We start from the raw sequence: 20,171 nt of genomic DNA on the forward strand, positions 1-20,171 counted from the left end.
GTTGTCAAATGCAAATAATTTCATTAGCTGTCACAATGAAAGCTACACCGAAAAATGCTCACTCAGCACCGAGCCTCAGAGAAAGCAACAAGATGACATTTTGAGAATGAAACCTTCATATTCTTGTTCACACACACACTAATAAAGATTTTGACTGGAAGAGTTTTGTGTTGTCCCTGTCCAGAGTGCTGGAAGCGGGTGAGGGAGATCTTCATGAATGATCAAATCATGTGGGAGTCAGCTCTGAGTGACGGCAGGCCAGGGGAATAATTTGTGTCCACAAATTGGGACATTTCTTTGGCAGATAGCATCTTGCACTTAGTAAAATGCTCACAGGGGCCACAGTGTCTCACATGCCTGCAAATACTGTATGTTTTATGTGAGTCATCCAAATATTAATACCTCAAGTCTGGTGAACACACACACACACACATTTACTTAAATATCTAAATGGGGACATTCCATAAGCGTAATGGTTTTTATATTGTACAAACTGTATATATACCTAAACCTACCCCTTACAGGAAACTTTGTACATTTTTACTATTTACAAAATAAACAACAAATTTGTTTTTTCCATTTTTTTATACCAGTTTTACAAATGAGGACGTCCCCAAATAAAGGGAGGGTTTTTTTTTTTTTTTTTTTTGTCAGGTTTAGCTCACTTTTGGGTACAAATTTGTCCCCAAAATATGGTTAAGTAGGTACACACACACACACACACACACACACACACACACACACACACACACACACACACACACACACACTATGTACTGTTTTAAATTTGCAGGGCCAATTTCGATGTACTCCTCATTTAACACAATGTTAACAAGAAAATTGTGTATTTTATTTGTGATGAGAAATGCTAAAGTTTAGCTTAAGAGCAAATAATTTATTAACCTTTTAGACAAATTGTCAAACTTTTCTATTTACCTTTTAAGCTAAAAAAGAAGGAAGCTATTTATTGTTTTAAAAAATATTATTTTTATCTTTTAAAGTCTTGTAATCCAGGCAGGGGGGTTTAAACTGTTTGAGGCCAAGGACCCCAAATATGCAAGGGACCCACTTTGTATAATATAATATAATATAATATAATATAATATAATATAATATAATATAATATAATATAATATAATATAATATAATATAATATAATATAATATAATATAATATAATATAATTAATATAATATAATATAATATAATATAATATAATATAATATAATATAAATTCATATATAATATTTAATAATATAATGAGAATAAACACTGAATATTGTGACATTTATTATAAATAATAGACAATTATTAACACAACACCAAAGAATCTTACAGATTCCATAGAATCCCCAGACCACAGTTTTAGACTCTGTTCTGGTCAACACACACACACACACACACACACACACACACACACACACACACACACACACACACACACACACACACACACACACACACACACACACACACACATATGTGTCATTCACACAGGAACCAGGCAAAAAAACACAGGTTTTCAATTTCAATATCTGTATTATAAATATAACATCTTACATATTCTCCCATAAGTACATCAATAAGTTATAACTTTAATGGTTTACCTAGTGTCTCATCCAGTATCTACTGTATGTGTTTGTGGCTTCCAGGACCTCGCATCCTTTATCCTTGGAGCTGACCTTGAAGTCATAAACTGTTCAGCTGGCAATCAAGCAGACACTCAGTGCCTTTAAGCTCGCCAAATTCTCCCTCTAAATCACCTCGCGCTCACCCCACGCTCCACGGTGTCAACTGATATATGCCTTTTATTTCTCTTTTTGATAATTGTCCGATCGATACGCGGCAGCTTATCTTTCTACGGAGCGAACAGGTCTCGAACAGTGACACTAAGCCCTATCAAAACACTGCAACTATTCACCTCACAGAGACAGCACCGCTACACAGCACTAGAGAGGTTAGGATCTGTACAAGAGTAGGCAGAACAGATCAATCCAACTCCGCTTATTCAGGAGAGAGGCTATCGATTTATGTGTTTCTAATCTCAAAATCGTTTTCATTAGTGGTTTCACCAGGGATCTTCGACACATGAAAATGTTTACATACTTTAAAAATAAAAATTATAAAAAAATTAATAAATAAAAAATAAACCAAGATGATGCAAGGGACAAATTACAAGCAATTAATGTGTAGTGATAATAAATCTGAACATGCAAAACCTTAATAACGGTATGCCTTTATCTTTTAAATGAATTAGAAGGTAGCTAAGAAATACATGTTTTTTTTTTTCTTGTTTTTTTTTTTTCAGAAAGTCCTTAGTTACATTATTTACACAAAGCCTATAAGTCATCATTGCACATAGGTGGCGGACTCTAATCACATTGCTATATATGACTGATCTAGACCAAGCGTTCGGAAATGCAAGTATGATTTTTCACCTGAATGATAGCTATATCCAAAAGTATTATGCCTACAGGATAAACAAACTATTGCAATCATGCAAATTAAGCATTTGAAATCACAGGGATGATGGAGTCCCTTGGAAAATGGCACATTGTGTTTCCTAAACAGTGCATAGATACATAGTTATGTACTATTTGAATTCTGTATTGCAAGACGGCGTCAGCTGCGTTTGATCTATCTGGCTGTTTCTAATACTCATCGTCAAGGATACTGAAATATGAACAAGTAGCTTTACAAATCTCCACTCTCCCCAAACCCAGTGATATGAATCCTTCCTGAAATACAGTGTTATGAAGGATAATGACATTTTCACTTTGCCACCATCTTGACATTTTTTTCTTTCTTCTTCCCTCTCCCTGAATGTCACAACAGTGAGGACACTTCTGCCAGGGATTCAGCACTTCGCACAGGCTGTACGGGAGCGCCGGCTCAAGTCATGTGTGGGAGGTAATAATATTTCGGTATAATGGGTTTAAGCCAGTGAATTAAACATTAGCTCAGCTCAAATAGAGACCAAACGGGGGAAAATAATGAACTGCAAATAAATAATTGAAAGCGGCATTGTTGTTTTTCAAATTGCTCACTCGGGGTTAGTCGTGTTTGTTCCTCATTTGTTGCATAGGCCACATTTACCATCATATAAACACTGAATGCAGTCTCGTAAAGCTGGGGGGTTACTGGCTTTCCTGAAAGTGTGAAAGCTAGGAAGAGGGAAACGTTTGACTTGTGGTGCAACAGATTGGCTGAATTCTGGCCCCTTGAAACATATCCAAATACCACACAGCTATATACTGAGGTGATCCACCTGAGCCCTTTGGTAAAATCCTGTTAAGGTAATATGAGTGAGCTTTCATGACCCTGAGCATACATGTCACACACATACAGGCAGACAGAGAGATACACAACCAGCAGTCTCTGGTACGTTTGCTCGATTAACCCTGAGCAGGATTGACATACTCCGGGTTGGTGTAGGAGAACCCCAGGAACTCGTCCTGGTCCAGATTCATGATAAACAGCTTGTCGGTGGGCGTGAGCTCGATGGCCATTTTAGTGAACTCCCGGTCAAAGTTGCAAGTATCTCGGCTGTTTCGCTGGAAAAGAGAAAGTAGAGTAGTGTTAGCTGTATTTAGAATAATATATACATCTTTAAAGTCTTCAGACCTTAAAGGGATAGTTCACCTAAAAATGCCAATTAATAATATATTATATAATAAATGTTTGTAAATATAATCATAAAAAATATCAGCATATGGCTTTGGATTAATTTGAGACAAGTAAATAAAGACACAATGTTAATTTTCGGCTGAATTGTCCCTTAAAAAAAACAACATAAGTATCCACATTAAATAAGAAGCTGAAAAGTAGACTCAAAGCCCAGTTGTGTTTAAAGGCTGAAGAGGAATTATGTGCCAAAGAAGAAGGGATTCCACTTCAGGAGAAGACGCTATAACACGCAAGCACTAAAAAAGACGCCCAGGCCACTGATGAGACTCATATCTCACTGACAGTCTCCATCCAGAGCTGCTGTGGGAGACGGCTCACTGCATTGACACACTATGTGCTACCATTTCTTTTATGAGACGCTGAAGCGTAGGCACTGCTGGCCTTTCTTTTTTACTCTATATGCCTCTCTCTCTCTGTCTCTCTCTGCAAGAGGAGTCTAAATGAAAGGGGCAGACGGTTTGTTAGGCCCACAGGCCTGTTCTTACTAGGAGAATTCCTCTCTGCTGTGCTACTGCTGCTGTGGCCTTGTGTGCCAGTGCGCCCGAGGGAAGAGCCAGCCTGGCTCAGAGGACATACACATTCAAAAACACTGAGTGGGAGGACGGCAAGGGAAAGAGAAAACTAAAAGAAAGAAAGGAAGGAGGTAAGGTGGGTCGAAGTAAGCTAAGCTAGAGAGGGATTGAGGGAATATGACAGAAGGTGTGGAAGAGATGGAGAGAAAAAACTGAGGGAAAAGGAGAGAGGACTAGGCCTTCTCTGGGGCTAGTCATTGTTAATGCACTGCTTGGCAATGTAAATCCATGAAGGCAAAGGAAAAGCTAGCGTGGGGGGAAGGGTTGCACTCAATATGCTAAGCATCAATGGAGCAAGAAAGCTTCAGCGACGCAAATACTGCGTACCAATTCACAAATGTACACAAAGTGCTAAGCAATGTTGTCTTGTAGAAATGTGTTTGATATAGGATAGTGGGGCTGTCATCTTAAACTATAGGGGAGAAAAAAACATATATCTGAATGAATGCCACTTTATTGCTGTGTTCAGTAAAGTCAATATGGAAGCTCGTTTCTGCCTCAGAGTAAAATTTAAAAAAAAAAAAATACAGTAGAAAGTAACAGATTTTCTCATACAATTTTGTTCTCACAATTGCAAATTTGTATCTCTTGCTTGTGAGTTGTTCTCATAACTGCATCTTTACATCTGAGCGCTGTTACTTTCTTATAAAAGTGCATTCCTATCTCACACTTGTGACTATTTCTCATAATTTCAGCCTTTTATCCCATAATTGTGACCATTTCTCATAATTTCGGCTTTATATCTCAAAGTTGTTACTGTTTCTTAAAATTACAACTTCATATCTCATCATTTTGACTATTTAACACATAACTGCATTCATATCATGTAATTGTGACTGCTTCTCATAACTGGAACTTTATATTTGACTGCATCTGCAAATTCATAATTGTGACTTCATATCTCACAATTGCCACTATCAACTTCGATTTTGTCACATTTATGACTATTTCTCATAATTGTGCCTTCATATCACACAATTTTGAATACTTCTTGTAATATCAACTTTATATCTCACAATTATGGCTACTGCTGGTAATTGCAACTTTATATCTGACAACTGTAACGTTATTCATAATAATTGCAAGACCAATAGTATAACTAACAGGTTTTTATTTATTTTTTACTCTGAGGAAGAAATGGGATTACGTCAGCATGACTCTACTTACTTTCTTATTGCATGTTCCTGGTTGTATTGTAAACAGTTCATCAGTGCACATTACTCTGAACCAAAATATTTTTTTGTTTCATAATCTTTAATCAAAATGCAATAACTTTCTCTTATTCTGAAATTACGTTCCCCCTATTTTTTGCCAATGCTGCAGGCAATTCCAGAATTTTTTCTTGTTGAATATCCTGTTTCACTTGAAAATATGTCACGTTCTGGAAGTAAAATTGCTTGCAAATGGCAACTTACACTGACTTTTAGACAACAAGAGGAGCAGAGAGAATAATCATGGTGGCCCAATATATATATGATTGCTAACCTTTCTCCCAAAATAATGACAGTCTGTTGGATGTCTGCTTGGATAATAAGGCCAAAAATGAAGCCTGTCTTGGAAAAACAATGCAGTTAAGTTATTTTCTCCTAAATAATTCAGCTTTCTGGTCAATGGTGGGCCTGAGGGAATTGTGGGAAGTGCAAGAGTTTTTTTTAGGCAGCATAATTTTCGGTATTAAAGAAACATTCAGTATGTTTTGAAGAAAATAAACCAAAAACAACAAGGCAGTGTGATCTCTTTTTTCAAGGCAATGAACACAGCACCTTAAAATGACAAAGAACAGGGACAAGTCACTTTCAGGTGATCAAGACAGAGAGGGATGAGAGTGCTGTCAAATCACAGCGAAAAGGATTTACAAACAACCAGGATCACAGATGCAGAGAAGACATAGGACTCCAGATATCTGAATGCAGATCACATCAAACAAGAGAAAACTGGGGGAGAGAGACGGTCCAGAAGAGTGTTTGAGATCTCCTGGCACCCCACACATGGATAAAAACAGCTCCAGACAGGAAGAATACAGAAGACAGGAGGAAGATATATGATACAACAACAGAAGCACATTTCCTACCTTATGTCCATTTGCTGGTTCAAGCACACCACAGCACAGCGAAGCACACAAGCCACAACTCCAGAGTGATGGTCACTAGATTACCTGGGCTCTCAAGAGCCAAACAGTTCAGAGAAAAATGGCACTGGACATTGGCATGGAAACCTCAGGATTGTAGGTCAACACAGAATGACTAGTTTTAATTCTAGTAATTATCCAACAAAGTTAATGAGCCTATAAATCTGCCCATTGTTGCATGGATCAAGGTAAAAGTGTGATACACTTTAAGATACCGTGGGGTCCAAAAAGTCTGACAGCCCATAAGCCTGGGATGCATAATTTTATTTAACTCCAGAAATAAATAAAAAGTTTCAGAATTTAATTAATAAATAAATAAATATATGAATTAATAATATAACAATCAAATAATATATATATATATATATATATATATATATATATATATATATATATATATATATATATATATATATATACATATAATTCTAACATAATAGAAAAATATCCAAATAAAAAATGTAAATCAAAACCAAAAAAAACCCCCAAACAAACAAACAAACAAAAAAAAACGTTATAATAAAATTAATTAAATCTAGAATTAAGTTTCAGAATTTTAAAACTTAAATGCATTAATATAAATAACAAAAATAGAAAAAAATTATTGTAAAATGTACATATATAATATATTAAATGGCATTATGAAAGCAAAAAAAAAAAAAAGGTCACTTTTCACTTCACTTAGGTCACTAATAAAACAAGTAAACTGTTATGCTGATAATATAATTTGTAATGAAAAGTTAAGTTTGAAAAATATTAGAAATATTTTCACTTATATCATGGTCTTCAAAGCACTAAAATATGACATTACAATTCGCATCACTCATAAATCCACATGTAGATACCTAAATTGGCAAATGAGCTTAAGAGGTATGTGGGCACAGGTGTAGTGCTGGGTACCAGAAACTGAAAAAATGTGTAAACTGTTAGATATAACAGATCAAAGAGCGTAAAAAGAACATCCAACAAAATATCTGTCATCCTGAAGCGTCACTAAATGATAAATGACACTAATTAGAGATGAATGATGGTCCAAAATGGTCTCAGTTGACAGGGATATCCATGCTAGCTTGCCATGCTGATGCAGGCCAGTGCCATTCTGTGTTGATTAGATACAGGTCTGTTTGACAAGATGAGATTAGCACGGGCGCACTGAGCAGTTCACTTCCCATAAACAGGCTATGATACACATGGACATATAAGATAGTGGTGGATGAGAACATTGAGAATATCACGATGAGACGTTTGTACCCTAAAGAGCCCATCTGAATTTATCGCCCGTGGTTTCATATAGCAGAGATAGGGGTCGAGATGCATGCTGTAACAAAATCCCAGAAGGGAAAGATAATAATAATAATAATAAAAAAAAGCTCTTGGGAAAGAGAGAAAATACACCCTGCTTTAAATCCAAGGTGTTCATCTTTCCAGGCTTTAATTCCAATCGTGATTCTGTAATTTTGTGCGATACTAAGGCACAGAGCTTTCTATAAAGGAGGGGATTAGCAGCGAGCTGATGTCAGCGCAAGAAGAGAACAGCAGTATCAAACGCTGACCTGTTTTCAGCTGATAAGCCGCACACACTTTGTGCTAACCGACTCATTTAATTTGAGGCTGCGACATTCAGAATTAATTAATATTCTTGCGGAGCGCCAGACTCAACTGCGTACCGCAAATATGTAAAAACAAGTCTGAAAGATTTCTGAGACCCCCATGCTGATTTTTACGGTGCTACATAAGCAAGCCAACCAGCATTCCAATTTTCACAATGAATGTTTGCAGCACATTTAATAAGGCATATAAAGCATCTCTCTAGTTTTCACCCACACCTATGTATTTTCTTTCTATATGTCATTGGCTGAATAGTGATAGAACAGGATGAAATGTTCTCATGTTAAGTGGCAGGCATGAAATATGCAGAGCTTAGCGTGGGCACGTGCTGCACACCGAACAAGTCGGTTATATACAGCGATGCTCTGAGCAAATTGACAAGACTTCCTCTGCCATGCGGTTCAGAAACACATACAAATAATGATTTATGTGATCGAATAAAATGTCACATCAGGGTTTTAGAATAAAAGTTCATATTACAGGTATGCTTGAATTTCAATACACTCTATTTTGATACACTCAAAATCTTAATGAGGGAAACAATGCAAAACCAAACAAATGGATGTTTCAGTTTTATTTAAATGCATACTTGTGTTTTTTTTATTTTTATTTTTTGTGTAAAATACTTTGGCACAAGAAAAGCATTGAAGATGCATGAAGCAAAGCACACAGAAAGGTTAAGAGCACTCGCTAAAACACTAGGCTAGTTCTCTGTAATTCATGCACAAAGCTTCTATGCACATTTTATGGTACAGAAAACACAAAAATTCCCTTTTTTCTTTTATTTTTATCTACAATACTGACCACATAGAATTCATAACATTTAAGAACATTTGACACATTTTATTTGCTTAGATTATTTTAAGACACTTAAAAAAAAAAAAAAATTATCAAAGCCCTACACTAAACTGCTTGCTATATTTTTGGCAGAAATGACAAATGCATAAATTTTTTTTTGTCCTTTGTTTTGTTTTAACCAAAAGTGTCTTATCCCGCAAACAAAATTTTTCTACAACATATCTGGAAGCCTCATAGGAGAAGCCATTTTAGAGAGGTTATCCCTTCCCTGAAATCCTATGATGAAGATATGATATGAAGCCCCAGTGGTTTCCAATAAAAGCCACTGGCCACTAGTCAGCACGGATAACCGCTCAGGGAACTCTGATGTCTGAGAGGATCTGACCCGTTTCTGTAGATGTGTGGCTCTTGTGGCCTTTCCAGTTCCATTTAGTTATACGGTATCTGTTCCACACAGGGACCTCGCTGCTGTTACCGCAGACATAAACAGTGCTCACGTTTCTAGATCTACTGTTGTATCCGAGTCGTTAGCATGCTAAATTAGGACACCGTATTAAAGCACTGACCAGCCCGTGGTGTACCCATTAAAACAACAACAAATAGCTTCAACGGACCCCTATTGTCACTTATGAGCAATGTTTACACGCTTGAAATGTTTTATTTCCAAAGCTACACCGTCTAATTGTGCTGCAAATTATTCGTCGTCTTTATATCCTGTTCTTCTCTTCGCCTTTGAAGCACAATATTGTGTTCCACACTAACGCTGTGGTATTCTTTCAGGGTTTTCAGATACCAAGTTTCAGCATAATATAATGCGGCGGGTCTCTATTGACAAGCTTCACGATGGAATCATTCAAGCGAAGTGAAGCTGTATCAATGCATCCCAACTAGATTAATTTGCTCATACACAAGCCCTTCAATGAAATCCAGGGTATAATTTAAAGATATATTACCCATGGGTGACTACTCATCTCTTTGTCATCGTAAACCCCAATGATGTTGAAAAATGGTTCTTAGAGATTTCTGATCGTACCCATTAAAAACATGCATATCTAACACAGGGGTCAGTAATATATGGCCAATGAGTCTTTTAAAGGTTATTGGCTTCAACGCTAGCTCGTTTCTGATATTAGCACTTGTTCTCCCCCCCTTCCTCAATCAATAATTAACTCAATCAAGAAGTAGTTAATATATAATTAACTTGCCAAACAAATACCTTTCGATATAATCCGGCTGACCTTTAAGCAGAAGTCAAGTGTTAAACAAGGAAGAGTCAACGGGAACCACCACAGGACTCATGCTTCCTGCACATTGGTGAGTGTTTGCTGATGGTGTGAGATGATCAGGCAAAAAAAGCAGATCACTACCACAATCAGGCACATCCATTAAGCTCTATACACGCAAACAGGATACAGGCATCCTAAAAAGTCAGATTTACTCATGCTTCCAAAAAAAAAGAGAGAAAAACTTTGGTCAATTTCTGTTATGTACTTGTCTGTACAATGCAAGTCAGAGATTAAAACAAGACTAAGGTTCACTACAGAGCTAACTAACGACATATGTATCATAAAAGTTTGGGCAAAACTAAATCGTCATGCAAAAACCTTTTGAGTTTGCATTCTTTTTGAAACAGGCAAAATGGTTTGACTATAAAATTAGCAGAATATCACGGTCACAGGCTTTATAAGGAAAGCGAGGCTAGCCATTATGCATGTCGTATGCGACTCATGCACCTTAAGTGCAAATGGCTGAGGACACTTAGATACACACCACATTCAGGAAAGCTGTAGAGTACAAATACTATAAAGACAGCCTTTAAATTTGAACGTTCATCCAGCATGGACACACTCAATGGGATGTCGTGAAAGTCGCAGCGACCTTCAGGCTAATCTACGAATATTGAAGTTTCGCATGCATATGCATATAGATGGTTTAGTTTCAGTGCATGGCTGTTTATATACATACACGCGCCCGTTTTACGGAGTGTATGATACATAAACATAAGGAGGTGTGATGAAGAGGGGGTTTGATGGAGGGTTGGGTTAGTTTTGGAGGGTCGCCCTTAACTCTGGGCTTCCATGGCAGGGTATTCGGGGTTTATGAAGGAAAAGCCCTCAAACTCGTCTTGGTCGAGATTCATGATGACCTCCTGGTCTGGAGGGGTGAGAACCGGTGGATGGCGGGTGAAAAAGCGGTCAAAGTTCTCTGCATCCCGGCCACACTGCAGGAGGGAGAAAAGAACAAGAGAGGCATGTAATGGATGGGGGATGATGAACATGGTCATAAAGACAAAAGCAGAACGTAAAAAGAGAACAAATAAAAGTATGGGAATGGACGTGAATGTAAGGGCTGTGACAGGTGCTGTAGATGACTGAACAGCACTTTTGAATACATGGATGCATATCCTGTTGAATAGACCAGCATACTGTAGGTCCCTACCAGACTGCTCAAATAGCTTTAGGTGATTGTTTGCACTCTTAAAAATAAAGGTTCCAAAAGGGGATTTTCATCAGTGATAGATGGATAGATCTTAAAAGAACCATTTTTTCTTAGTGTAAAGAACTAACTTTTTCAACTAAAATGAACCTTTTGTGCAATGGAAAGGTTCCATGGATGTTAAATGTAATTCATGGAATCATAAATGCCAAAAAAAGAACCTTTATTTATAAGAGTATACCCAAAAAACTAGGAGTCTGTCATGATTTACTCCCATTCATGTCATTCCAAAGCTATATATATATATATATATATATATATATATATATATATATATATATATATATATATATATATATATAAACAAACTTCCTCTAAAACAATAACAACAAAAGCACCATAAAAGAATCATACAGGTGGTCCATATAACTTCAGTGTCTTTGAAGTCAAGTCAAGTCTTTGAAGCCATATGATCGCATATGAACTCATAATTCACTGAAAATCTTGACTTCATTGAACATACTTGAGAAGTAATGATGTCTGATTCATATATAAATAATAATATCAGTCAGATATTTTATTGCTTTTTGAAGAAAATAGAGGACAGTAGAAAACTAACAGGCTCACTGACTCAAAGATCTGTTTGCAGTGGTAACCAGTTCACTGGAGTGGAAGATTATCAGTGATGACTTCAGTCTGTTCATCAAGCCATCATACTGCATCCGAAGCCATATGCAATATAGTGCATGTGTAGTATATTATTTATGGTGCTTTTGCATTTTAATTTTTTTTTCAAAAGCTTCAAGATTCAGTCACCTTTCATTGCAATTGCACTGAAAATGGCAAACAGAACATTATTCAAAATTCTTACGCATTTCACAAAAAAATAAGTCAAAGTTTGAAACAACATGAGGAAATTATAACATAATTCAAACTTTTAGGTAAACTGATCTGGTCCAGATTTTGTCTGGATCTAATGAAGCACAATGACCAGCATTTTTTCGCTGGTCCACCAGTTGCACCAATATGGGAATTCACATAAATTGAACTGGAAAAAGCCTAAAACTGGTCTTTCCATCATGGCATTGGGTGTAACTTGGAAAATATGAATCCATGAAGGCGCATGTGAGACCTTTACACTCATACTGATGCAGAAATATGTTCCAGATGTCAATGGCATGTTAGGGTGTCATTCATGGTGCTTTTGAAAACAACAATAACAACATTAACGCCACCACAAACACATACGCTTCATTTCAAATGCAAGCTTTTGAAATTCCAATGTTCTATTGCACTTCCAGTGACATTTAAATATCTCACGCATCACAATGGTAAGAAACAGGTAAGTCCACGCAAGTGAATCTGTAAATGAGAGTGAAATCCTTTGCACCGTTCACACATGCGGACACCTTTACATGGAGAGTATTGATCAGTGGCAGTCCAGTACGATATCAAAACTCACCTTTTACAGCCCGTCATGTAATATTCATGAACAGGACTCAAGCAAAGTCAAACCATCAGAATATTCCAAACCTGGCCAGTTTTTTTACCTCTGGCCCATGATGAGATATCTCTGCATCCTCACCTTTGGCAAACAATACTGTCGGAGCAGCCACAATGAAAGAGAAAAAATCTGGCAAGTGGTGAAAATTAGAGCTGAGACAGCTCACGATATGATGCATATCACAATCCATGTGTTACTCTTCCACATATGCATTATTTTATAACAACATATTGTGACTGCATATTTTGAGATAAACTGTAATACTATGCGGTTATTAGTGGAGAATCAACACCAGTATTGTAGATCAGATATTATGTGCATGGATCAAAGATATTATATACAGACCCACTGCACAGGACAAAATCACAAGCTTTCGACTTCACAGGAGTTCATCATTTCCACCAATCAGAGTGAAGACCTTGCTAAAGTCTATAAAGGGTTCTGCTTCTAATGAGCACAATGGGTGGGCAATCAACTCTGGGTCCATTTGCTACAGATCCTTCAAAACGAAAGAAATGTACTTTTTAAAAAAAAAAAAACTTGTCACAGTAAACTACTTTTCCCCATTTCCCCATGTTTTTAATGTTGCATCATATTTAGTGAATTTAAATGTTTTTACACACACACACACACACACACACACACAAAAAAACAGACAAAAAAACACTAAATACTTAAATAAAAATATAACCAAAACACTCCCAATAAAAAATTCAAAAAAATAAAACAAAATGGCAGTTATGCTGCTTATTACTTATATTATTATTTATATATTAATATTAATATATAATATATGAATATATATTATATATGAATTCTAGGTAAACAGAAGCATTAGTAAGTCCAAAAACCTTCAAATAAACACTCCTTATGCCACTGGGCAGCCCAACAAAAGCTTGAGCCTTTAAAAGCCCCATTTCATACAGCATGAAATGACCTCATTTTCTTGACTGTACCATTAGCCCAGAATCCTTAGCGTGGGCCTGGCAGCAAACACAATAGCTTTAGATGTGGCTCTGCATTTTCAGCAAGAGGCATCTGACTACCATGTGAATGATTTACAACCAATACATCTTAAAAAAGACAGAGACGCAATCAAAGTTCAGACTTTCTTGGCAAGTTCACTCACTACCTCTAAATACTAAACAGCCACACACACACACACACACACACACACACACACACACACACACACACACACACACACACACACACACACAAACGCACACATGCAGAGAGTGACAGCCAGTGAGAGCACTGAGGCATAACATCTGTGTGTGGGAACCATTAAATCACCCCACGAAGCATCTGTGTACCTCTGCATTCAGAAGCCCCTCTAATTTAAACTCAATTAATGGCCCCATGCAGCAGCCACCTGACCCCTATCGCCCCACCCACTGAGAGTCAAATGACCCATATCTCCTCAGCCCCTGAAAATTTAGGGAAAAGCTTTTTGGTGTACTCTTAAAATCACCTGTCCACAGTCATTAGCATCAGGGGGCCACATCCACTGTGAACAGCCCTTGCTATTAAAGACACACATGTGACAAGCAGCTTGTCTGAAGACTGCTGTTAAACACTGCCCATTTACAACTCTCTTTCTCACAAGCGTCCATCGCTCACTGACGCAGACCTTTTCTCTCTGACACACACTCTGCTTTTATTTGTGAGAAAAAGTGTTTTCCCTCAGCTCGCTCATATCTCTGAGTGACTGCGGATGTGGATGAAGGGAGAGTGAATGAAAGGGAGAATAATATTCTTTAAAGCAAAAGCAATGGAGCGTCACGCCCACACAGCCCACTGTTGTCATTTCTGACTACGACATGCTCTCCAACCTTCACACTGGGCAAAGCCTGTTCAAAAGACCATAGCTGGACCCCAGCGTGAGATGATGGAGTCCTGGTGGCTCCACAAGTCTTCTTAGCTTAAGCCCCTTGATGCTTTTTCTCCTTGACTTTCACTGTAGAACAGAACTATCTACAGTACTGTTGAACTATCATCTGACTGGTGATCATCCAAATCAACACTCACCAGTATTTACTAGCATGGAAGCCTTCTGGTATGACCTAGACTTTTCATCATGAATCTGTCACTCTTCTCACCTGGCTTTGATCCCTTTTCACCTCCACCCATCACTCCTTTGTTCCAGCATGAGCGGAGCATGACGGACAGTGTGTGTAAATGCAAGGGTGAGGTTAAGGTGACTGTGTCCAATCTGCACTGACACTGAGAACGTGCCGGGTGACATACAGGAAGTTAGAGTGAGCGGTGCTGGCAGCAAAGAGACTGTCAGCATGCAGAGAGCTGGCCTCCCATGGCTAGCACACGCGAGCCACCGCTGGCAGTCTTGTACCACACAGGCAACAACAGTCCATCTGCTGCAGATACAGCCAGAGGCGTTCCACCTAGAGCTGGCATGCATCCCAAGCAACAAATCAACAGTCACTTCTCACCTGCCACCAGATAATTCAACAGCACCAGCAGAGAAATGAAGAGCTCCGTATGGCAGCCCTCCCCTCGTTCTGCTCCAAACCTGAGCTGTATAGTCACTCTGACTGTTTCGAGGCCTGCGTCCCTCTTCGCATCCCCTGAGTCCCTGATCCACCACATCGCAGTGATCCCTTGCCAGACAGTGCTGTCATGCTAAATTTCAGAGCCACAGGCTGAGATGTGTAGAGGGACATGCCATCCAAATCCTATATCAGACTACCGTGTTTCCCAGCAGAGTGAGATGTGGGCAAAGCGGTGCTCAGCAGGTACGGGGCAGATTCTAGGGAACTGTCCTCAATTTCCAGCCTGAGCTTCCTCACTACCTACATAGGCAGCTGCCTTTGAAGGCAGCATTATAACCGTTGACAATGAGCGATTTTGAACTCTACGTACACAGGAATGTGCTCAATGACCACAATCAACTCACACTTGATCTAATAAATATGGATGACACGAGGAGAAATGCAACACTTTAATAAGCTTAAATACACATAACACATATACTGTATTATCTGTGTAAAATAGTTTTCAATTATAAGCTTATTTGGATGCATCTATTTTATATTACGTCTGCCATCATTCGCTGATTTAAAGGGATAATAATAAATTTAGGCAAACTTTTTTTTTTCACCTGATTCCAACCCAAAAAGAATAATTAATATTTCACAATGTATATTAGTTTGTTTGGATGACTAAATTCATATATTAACACTGACAATTTTAATTTTTAATGTGTTATAATTTTTTTGGGGGGGGGGTAGAGTTTTTAATATTGGCCATTAAAAAATTTTTTTTTTTTGGGATATTGTTTCGGTGAGAAATCGCTGTAAATGATCATACTTGATAAAAAACAATAACAAATCAAACTCAATCAAAATCAAAGTTTGACAAATAAAAATTTTACTGGGAGATCAAGGATTTATCAGTAATATTTTTTGTGGGGCACAGCAATATTTTACTGGGGCTCATAAAAGCATCTAGCAACACCCCTGACATAGCATGAAAACAATGACATGTATTGGGCAGAATTTTCACTGCATCCATAACTTAAAGTTTTGAATTAATTATATACATAGAAGGCAAGCGAGGCTTCCTGTTCATTTTAGAATCAATTTTAAGTTTAAGTTTAGTTTTACTATTTAATTCGCTAAATGGATTGGCACCAAGATATCTTTCTGATTTAATACAGTTATATACTCCATCAAGAGCACTTAGGTATGCTGAGCATTTACTTTTGGTTATGCCTCGATTAAGGATGAAGGGAAGGGGGGACCTTGCCTTTGCAGTGGCAGCTCCAAAATTCTGGAATAATTTGCTTCTCCATGTTAGGCAGGCCCAAACACTTTCTGCTTTTATATCTAGTCTCTAAAGTCATTTCTAATCTTTGACATTTAACACAGTATGAGAGCAGGTTTTATGATTGTTTTCGTCTTAGGTTTGTTTTTATGCGTTTTTTTTTTTTTATTGATTATGTGTAGCACTTTGGTAAACACTTGTTGTTTTTTAATCATGCTGGTTGCAGAGCATTCTGGGATTGCCTTTGACTTTGGACCGTGCCTATGACACCTTAAAATGCTGCCCACAAATGCCTCTTACTAAGTTTTGGAACAGAGCTAATGTCTGCATAATTTTTTGGTCTCCAAATGAGACGTGAGTCTCATTCAGATCATAATTGCCTGAGTTTGTAAATCACAGTTATTTGAATGTCCATCAAGCACGTGGCCGTCGTCACGAAGAGGGTCTAAAATCATCCGTCTTTCTGCTCAGCTAATGACACCAACACACAAACATCCATCTGCTGCTACACAGGCAGCCAACACCACATGAACACGACTAATCACACACACCTGAACAGTGAGCTAATGTACCTCACTGCTGTTTCACAGTATAAGTAAGGCTGAAAACTGGGAACAGTCTTACAGAATTTCAGCATTGACTCACTTGCTCACCAATGGATCCTATGCAGTGAATGGGTGCCGTCAGAATAACAGTCCAAACAACTGTGAAAAACTTCACAATAATCTACAAGTAGATGGACTGGAGTGGTGTGGATTATTGTTGTTTATTGAAAGTCCAAACATGTTTTTATGAGCTATTTGAACTCTCATTTTGATGGCACCCATGCACTGCAGAGAATCCTACATCTACATCTTGGATGGCCTGAGAGAAAATAATTTAAATTTTTGGGTGAATTATTTCTTTAAATCATTGTTGAAAATATTGTAAAATAAAAATTGAACTGTATTACAATATACAGTAGCACTGTGTTACGACTCATTATGAGACGAGCAAGAACCAATGATGTTTCAATGTCAAAAACATTGGCTCAACCAATGGAAACCTGTTTGAAAACCGAAACATTGGAAACCTGTTTGAAAACATCCTTTTTACTATTCCGTTTAGTGACACTAGTGGCACAGAAATTACACACTTTGCCTCTGCCACTTCAACTAAAAGTAACACATTTAATTCAAGTGCTAAAATAAAACTTTAGATTTCATGGTGAAGATGAAGTTAATGGAAGCAATGAATCCCGGTTTTCTAAAATCAACAAGACAATCTGTTCTCAGTGAGTGCACAGAGACTTCAATGCCAGGGAGGCGCTGCAGAAAGGAGATCACATTTAACAGGCCAGTCTGACTCCAAGCGGGAGGTCAGGAGGGTTGATGTGGAGGGAAGCACTATGCAGCACAGTACTGCCTGGACACTGCCTGCTCCATCTGATATCTCTCTCTCTCTCTCTCTCTCTCTCTCTCTCTCACACACACACACACATACACACACACACACACACACACACACACACACACACACAAAAAGATGCAAGAGAAGCTGTACTCATTAAGGATCTGACTGAGGCTGACAAAAACATCTCAGCTCGGCCAGAGCCCTGGCGCACACACTGCTAACAAAGCTAAGATGCTACTGTGCATCTCGCTGTGGTGTGTAGAGATACACCAAGCCGATTTCAAAGAACTAGCAGCTACGAAACCCGACGGTGTTGTCACCTTGCATTGGCAGCGTCTGGACTAAAAAGCTGCGCTTGACTACAGCTGACTGCAAACTAACACATGTGTTCTGCGCCTGCGTGACATGATTTAGCTGTCTATATCAGCAGCTATCAATAGTATATATATTTGTCATTCAAAAGGAGAAACCGAAACAAGGATATACAAGATATACGCAGATATACAAAACATAAACAAAGGCTGCATTTACACTTGGCATTAACATGCAACCTGTATCCGGATGTTGTCCACATACACATTGAAAAGACAAGTGTAAACGCACTTCTGATCAGAATGTTATCCGATCAGCTTGTCCTGGTCCAGAGGTAGTTGAGCACACATTGTGATCGGATCTCAGTGTAATGTAAACGCAATCCAGCCATCGTGTCTGCATTCGCAGGTGGATGTCACGCAAAACGCCGCCCCTCTCTCACAAACTGGCAGAAAAAAAATGGACCCGTGTTCAGTGCTAATGAGACTCCTACACTTCTCTTTGATTTGTAAAATGTCCCGTGACTGAAAATGCTTTTCAAAAGAATATTCACCACTTCAGGTTGACTTTGCACTGGGCCAATATCTGCAGACTTATTTAAATATTGCACGGGAAAGACAGATCCGATCGGTTATCCAGATAGAAAAGTCAGTTGATGTTGCCAAGTGTAAACGCGCCACTTTATACACTTTATAACAAATTACACTAATAGCAGTTGTATTTTTTTTGTAATTTAATTCCCTTTCAATTCTACTTCCTGAAATTCAAATTATAATTCAGTTCAAGTAGATTAACTGATGATTTTGAATCAAGTTAGGTTGAGGTTGAATTAAGAATAACAGAAGGGTTATGCTTGTTGATAGGAATGTTTTTCCAGAAACAACAAAGTAAGTTGATGCAGTCTTATTTTAATAAATCATGTCATGCATTATGTGTTAAGTATTGGGCTGAAAAAAAAGAAAGATAGAAAGGTAATGAAACTCAAATTTAGACACAAGTCTGAAATAACCACCAAGGTTTACAGCAACACGCAAGGAGTGAATGCAAGTAAGAGAGAGAGAACGTGTGTGTGATAGAGGTGAGGTGGCTGGCTGGACTTACGGCTTTTGGTTTAAATGGTGGCTGAACTTCCTTGTTCTCCAGCTTCTCCCAATCCATGTAACGGAAAAAGCCGTGTTCCCTGATGTCTCGCTCACCCTCAGGACCGCAGCCCAGACGCTTGCCTGGGTGTTTGGTCATCAGCTGAAATAGAGAGGACCATGCAATGGTGAGAGAACGACTGGTACATAGTACGGCTGTCAATCATTTACAAAAATTTTTATTAAATGCATAATACACAGAATAATGAATCAAGTTAATCACAATTAATAGCATATAATCTATATTTTCTGACAAAAGATTTGATTTACATTACAGGATGAGTCAATATTATTTTCCACGTTGTTACAGAATTTATGTACAAATTTGTCATTAATATTTTTAAAATAACATACAAGTGTATACTACATTAATGTGTCACACTAAGAACCCAAATATTTAGTTCAAAATACAGCCAGGGTACCTGCTCGCCATACTCCAGTAGTGTTTTGTTCAATAATTTTCTTTTATGGTTCAAAAACACATGTTGCATTAACATCCCTGGAGGGGTAAAACTAAATCCACAGAAATGAGAATGTCATTATATTTTTTTTAAGGTCAAATAATTTTTACTTTGCTATTTCAGCAAAGCCTTTTTTCATCAACTTCCTCTGCACACCCATTTCTCTCTCTTTTCCCCTTCACCAACAGCTGTTTTTTTCCCCAGCACAACATGCTATGTTGAATATAACAAAATCGTTTGGCTATTTTATTCCAGTGAGTGACTTTAGCGTGTGTAGGAGAGATTAGGTGAGGGGAAAAGCTCAACAACTTGCCGCTTTTTCTTCAGCGCCTCAGTGCGCATGAAAAAT

The 20,171-nt window shown here is 38.0% G+C and overlaps 1 protein-coding gene across 2 annotated transcripts in view; it reads right to left on the bottom strand.

Moving 5' to 3' along the window:
* Window positions 1–1,518: 1,518 nt before the first annotated feature.
* The window catches only part of prkcbb (protein kinase C, beta b), a 113,130-nt gene continuing 94,477 nt past the window's right edge, over window positions 1,519–20,171 (bottom strand). Inside the window, exons 16-17 of one of the 2 annotated variants that reach the window (XM_042722905.1) lie at window positions 19,324–19,464; window positions 1,519–3,553 (exon numbers count right to left, since the gene is read on the bottom strand). In XM_042722905.1, the coding sequence (XP_042578839.1) occupies window positions 3,395–3,553; window positions 19,324–19,464 (300 nt within the window). In that variant the 3' untranslated portion in view covers window positions 1,519–3,394. Of the gene's footprint in view, window positions 3,554–10,007; window positions 11,014–19,323; window positions 19,465–20,171 lie in introns of those variants that run through there. The other variant, XM_042722896.1, reaches the window with a different exon arrangement.

The sequence above is a fragment of the Cyprinus carpio genome, chromosome A3 (assembly GCF_018340385.1).
Source record: "Cyprinus carpio isolate SPL01 chromosome A3, ASM1834038v1, whole genome shotgun sequence".
Taxonomy (NCBI): domain Eukaryota; kingdom Metazoa; phylum Chordata; class Actinopteri; order Cypriniformes; family Cyprinidae; genus Cyprinus; species Cyprinus carpio.